This window comes from Myzus persicae, unplaced genomic scaffold (genome assembly GCF_001856785.1).
Source record: "Myzus persicae strain clone G006 unplaced genomic scaffold, MPER_G0061.0, whole genome shotgun sequence".
Taxonomy (NCBI): Eukaryota; Metazoa; Arthropoda; class Insecta; order Hemiptera; family Aphididae; genus Myzus; species Myzus persicae.
Window position 1 is genome coordinate 38,735 of NW_019104466.1, and position 6,340 is coordinate 45,074.

The 6,340-nt window shown below is 36.9% G+C and overlaps 1 protein-coding gene across 1 annotated transcript in view; it reads right to left on the minus strand.

Annotated features, from left to right (window-relative positions):
- Nucleotides 1-2,999: 2,999 nt before the first annotated feature.
- Nucleotides 3,000-6,340, minus strand: part of LOC111042389 — a 66,083-nt gene continuing 62,742 nt past the window's right edge. The window contains exon 7 of the mRNA XM_022326978.1: nt 3,000-5,140. Within this exon, the coding sequence (XP_022182670.1) occupies nt 4,154-5,140 (987 nt within the window). The 3' untranslated portion in view covers nt 3,000-4,153. The remainder of the gene's footprint in view (nt 5,141-6,340) is intronic.

The following is a 6,340-nucleotide window of genomic DNA, read 5'->3' on the forward strand; positions in this document are numbered from 1 at the left end:
ATTTTACGTTGACATTCCTAAAACGTTTTAAATATTTAAAACTGATTATAAGATATAACTATGTATACAACTAATGTCTAAAATGCTAAATTCAAGCGTCCATTGAAAATATTATCTTTTCATTAAAATTGCAATTTTTCGTAATTCAAGACGTCTAATCTACAAACGTTTTCATAAAGCTGTCTATCTTCTTTTATGAGATAGGTGGGTAATTTTATAATTTTTATTAAAAGACTTATCACACACATTATATTTATGGTTTAAAATATTGATAAAAAATATTTTTTTGACTGATAGTCGATACGAAATCAATATGTGTCATAAAGTTTACTTACTTCTGAAGTTTTGAGGTTTCGTTCTGCGATTTGATTTTGTGGGAAGGCCTTAACACTACATGCCACATTCTCATTACCTTTTTATCTGACCGGTATTCTGGTGGAACCTATGATTGTCCGTCGAAACGAATAATACTCGGCTGCGATCAACCTGTTACAATGTTTCCAATATTATTCTTGAAATGATTGTATATATTGAAAGCATATTTTTTTTATGCACATTTAAACTATTATTTGTAGTTCAAATTATTTTTCTTATTGTAAAGAAATTTCTGATTTCTATTGACTTTCGAGAACGTAAAATTATTTAAACGATTATACATGACGTATAGAAAGATGTAGGTATATAAAACATTCGTACAATTATTGCCGAGTTGTTCGAAATATATAGTTTATTGTGCAATTAATAAATACAATTTTACACGCTTTAAATATAATATGCTAACAAGTGAACAAATTCAGTAATAGTTTGTATTGTTATATATATAATATATATATTTAAAAAAAAGAGGAAAATAATTAAACTTGTAATCATTAGGCTATATCACAGATAAGTCGTTATAAAATATAAAAAAAAAATTAATACAACACTGAAATTATATTTAAAATAAGCGAATCATATTATGTCATATTATTATATATAGGTAATAATCAACATAATATCATATTATATAATTTGTTCGAATCGTCAGTGATGCTCAGCGTTCATTTACTAAAATTGTCTACGTATATTGTAATCTAAATGTTTGCTTAAAAATAAATGTTTACACCTTATGATTTAAACGTTTACATTGTAAAAGTATTTTATGTGTGTACATATACCTATATATTATATCTTAACATAAAAATAAATAATAATATAAATAATATAATATAAACGCGACACTGACGACCGCACTACACTCTTTTCGATCGAAAGCGCTTAGATAAAATGTGTTCGTAAGCATTAAATAATCACGATTCGTGTGATGCGATTATAATAATAGGGTTCCAACACCAGAATGTGGTACCCGATGAGGTTCATCCCCCGACAAAACCGATGCAATATTATTATTATTATTATTCGCAGCTACCACGACCCCGAAATGGATCGCGAATTACGACTTATATTGTGCAGTAAAAGCATTTGAACGCACTCGCTGGTTTTCAGCGATCCCCTCCGGTCGAGCCCGTCGTGTACCCGTAAGTGGACTTAGGGGGCGCAGGGCGCTGGGGACATTGCTGCCCACCCCCGACCCAATCAGATTTCAGTTTAACGTTTTATTTCCGGTCTAGGGTCAGTGAACTGCTATAGCACCGCCCGCTTATTAGATATCTCCCTCCCCTGACCAAAAGTTTGAAGTGTGTCTAATTCGACATAATATTTTACTTACACTGCTATCTGATGTTTTAAATCGTACAGAACTCCACTCGAGTTTCACCAAAATTTTAATCGAGAGTGTACTTAAAGCTATATAAGAGTAGAAGAAATAAAAATTAAAAATAAGTGCACGTGTGATTCGAGAAAAAAAGTCATGTCTGAAGAAATATGAAAAATTGTCGTAACGGTGTGTTCGGCAGAGCCCGCGGGAATGACGTAAACTCCGAAATAACTAGAATATTATTAAATTTTATTGTTCACACGCTTCGGTCTTCTGGACGTGTCTTGGGACTGTGTGGTTCTAGACACACACCTGTTGCCCGTTATATTATACATCACGCATAGCCCGGTGATACGAATGAACGATGGAAATCCAAACCGCGGGGACGATAGTAACATGGTTTTACACTCGGAGAGACCTAAAATCGAAAACGATCAGACAAATGTCGACGATTATAATAATGTCATACACCGCGAAACCTATACCAAAAAAAAAAAAATAATACAATAATAATTATAAGTCAACGTTTTTTCGTCATAAAATATACGTACAAAACGGTGAAATTCGACCACTGTCGTGCAGAATTTGATATAACAATAAATTAAAGTATTTAATATGTTATGTATAATACCTCCAAAAGTATCCTGTGATATTGCGAACGGATTACGATTACCTGTACAACAAATTCCTTGAAAATTCAGTGTACTCGGTACTCAGGGGTCGACTTTAGGATGGTCCTTGCCTATGATACGGGGTCGACGTTTTGTCAGGCAACGAGGTAGATAATATTTAATAATTATGGGACATATGCGTATAATATAGTACCTAATAATATTTAATTATAAAGTGTGAATAACAAAATTGTTTTATTGTTTTCTGCAGTACGAGAATAAAATATGAAATAGTATTCGCACAGCAGTATCGATTTAAAACGCCACCGTTCAAAGTGACTCGCAAGTCGTTTACAATAGTAATTTACAGCAATAACAAAAAATCACCCTAGATTACTTAAACTATTTTATGTACATAATATATGTATTTCCATAGCCACTCTATTTATGTACACATTATATACATATGAATAATAAATATATAATCGAAACGACGTGATCCGTGTCGATAGGCGAAAAAAACAGAAAAATGGACGTCACATCAAACCTGTCTTTATTATGTTATTATTATTATTATATATTTTACAGCTACATAGTATTATTACATTATTAGGTACAAGTACATGTACATCTATATTTTGTATTTTTTTGTTCCGTCGACTATATTATTATTATATTGTACATCATCTCGAACACCATAAACTATTATTATACGTCGCAGTAATACACATATATATATATACACACGTTATTTACAAACATATACTATTATGATCACACCGATCGTTAAACCGACCGAAATGAATTAAAAACACATAAAACAATATTATAATCATTGATTTAAATTAACTACTTACACGCGTCTCACGCCCAACAATATCATACAGTTTAATCACGATTAATGCACGTTAAGAAATCTGTGTACAACACACACGCATGATATACGAAAACAATAAATTATAATAAAAAAATGTAAAGAGGAATAAAATAAAGCTGACAAAGATATCAACAGCAGCAGTGCGATGCGGGGGGGGGGGTCCCTAAAATATTTTTCCCGATTTTGGAGTGTAATATGAATAATATTATAATGTAATGTGCCAAAAACGATATGGTGCCCGTTCTCGTTGAAAAATCTAAAAAGCTTCGAGCACAGTCGGCCCTAGTCGGACTAGGCAATGCGACGATTGCGGGTGAAATGTAGCACCTGTGGAACCCCTGAAGCTCGTCCAATTCAAAAAAAACTTGCAAAGCATCATATTAATTACGCGTTTGTAAAAACGATATTTTAGTTTATGGCTCGTTGATTATAATATGTCCGAGTACATTCCCCACCGCTCAAAAAAAAAAAAAAAATTACAAATCAATTTTATGGAAACGGCCTTTTGTCCGATGAACTTTAATAAGTTTCTACCAGTGCAAAACGCACCACGCTAGGTGATATTAATATTATTTTCTTAAAATATCTACTGCGCTTTAATATTATTATATACTGTCGTTAAGTGTACAGAATACAGAGCGATTCAAAAGTCTCCGTCCGATTCGGGAAAATTCGTATCTGTTTATTATTAAATAATGAACATACCTCTACAGCAGCAGGAACCCAAAAACATTTTCAAAACGATAAATTCTAGTTTACTCTATATACAGTGTGTGTTACAATTAATAATGTTCGATGCGGCCCGAATACTAGCATGGTACGAGCGATATTTTCTTTTTTTTCCCATATATTTTGCACCCATCATCTTGACACACACATTTTATCGACACATTTTAATTTTTAACTTTTGCGTCACCCTGTACACGACGTGCGGCTTGTTGTACATGCGTAACATCTGCGCCGCCCAGCCTACGCCCTGTCCTTGTCGTACTTGGTCAACTGCAACGGTTGCGCAGCCGCCGCCGCCGCCGCAGCCGCAGCCGCTTTGGCCGCGCCCTGTTCGAGGGCTCGGTGGTGAAGGGCGGTGAAGGCGGCCATTTCGCGCCAAGAAGCGATCGTGGACAGCACGCTGTTGTGGTGCTGCTGAATGCTGTTGTTGTTGTTGTTGTTACTGTGGTGGTTGTTGTTGTTGTTGTTGTTATTGTTGTGGGGGTGTTGGAGATGGTGGTGCGAGTGGTGGTGATTGTTGTTCGGGTTGTCGACCGTTCGTTTCTGGTCTCCCGGGTGCATGACGTGACCAAAGTACGGCGGTCGGTCGGCGCCGAATCGTGGACGCGAAGGGTGATTGTTATGATGATGGTGATGATGATTGTGGTGCAGATGGTGAGGTGTCGGGGACGTCAGAGCGACCGCCGCCGATGTCTTTCCGTCGTCGTTGTCGTCATCATCGACGTCGCCATCGCCGCCGCCGCTGCCGTCATTGTTGTTGTTGTCGTTGTCGTTATTGCTGTTGTTGTTGTACGAAGACGAATTATTGGAACCATCTCCGTCGTCCATCGGCTCGTCCATGACGCCACCGCCACCGACGCCGTCGTCGTCTTCGTCGTCCGTCGTCACGTTTATCTCTTCGGACGATTCGGACGCGGCGTAACTCTGCTGGACGAGCTGTCGGTGCAAGTGCTGTTGCGGCATCAGCGATCGGAACGCGCTGTTCTCGCCGCCGCCCAGACACCTGGCCACAGCAGCCGGACAGGGCGGACCGCCGACGCCGTCGGGTCCACCGACCGGGCCGCCGATCGCTCCCGCGACGGGCGACACGACCGGCGGCGTGGGCGTACCCGCCGCCGAACCGCTGCTGCCGCCCGACACGGTCGACGCGGCCGCCACGCCCGACCGACGCGATTTGTTCATGCGCTGGTGCCGCCGCCACTTGGCCCTTCGGTTCGAGAACCATACCTGCGAAATACATTGTTATGAGTGCTCCGTTCGAATACAGTAACGTTATACAATATACATGATATTATATCAATATTGTAATATAATATAAAAATATTTAAAAAATAATAATATGGCGTAAAACAATACTGCAAAACAATAATTGGGTAGGGTATTTATATTAGGTATAAATAGACTTTTTGGTTCTACTTGGTTTTGCAGTCTATTTGTTTTTATAATGTAGAAACCATTGTACGTTAAGTTTTTACTCGAGTAACTATATAGTGCAACATGTGATGCCATAAAAGACCAAATATGACTTTAAAATTGTTAAGTATTCGCTAAAATTATTCGTGTTTTTCAATCACACTTGTTTGAAACTTTTTTTGAGCTAAATTATACATTTGTACCGCATAATACAGTACCTATACGGTCGACCGGTATAAATATACAAATGCACAAATCCGACAGGACCGATTATGATATGCACCATATGCACATCGATGACGCTTCTCAATCATATGTTCGTATTTTTGGGGTGGGTGATGGTTGAATGGAAACTTGTTTAGTAAATATGTACAATGAACAATTTTATTATCAAATATCTGAGGACTAGTGTTGAAAGTTGACATATAGGAATGCGTTTGGACCACAAATTATGATATTATCATTAATAATTATAATTGTTTTAATTCCTACTGAAACATGTCAGTTATTGCTATCAAAAAGGCAATAATAATGATATTAAAAATGACTGTTGTTGGTGGCTAAATCAAATAAGGCTTATCTGTATTCACTGACTTGTTACATAGTTCAATAATATTATATGTTATAATTTATAATTGGAATATAATGAAGCTATAAGGTGCTGTAATTTAGCTGAAATGTAGTATACAAAACTTAGGAATAAGAGGAGGCAAGGGGGACAATGCACCTCACGGATCCGTGTTAGGTAATCTTGCACTTGGAAGCGCAGTCTTTAAATTGGTTGGATTGAGCTTCTCTACTTAATAATTCCCAATTTGAACTCTGTATTTTATATAAGACGTATACTATATCTTAGAAATTATTAAATGGAAAACCACGGATAGGTATTGAAGGTATCGCTGTACTTTCGAGCAATATCGTATATATAGGATTTTTTCATGGTGGCTGGAGGGAGGGGATAGATTTGAATAGACATATTTAGTATAACACACATATTCATATTATTATTATTAT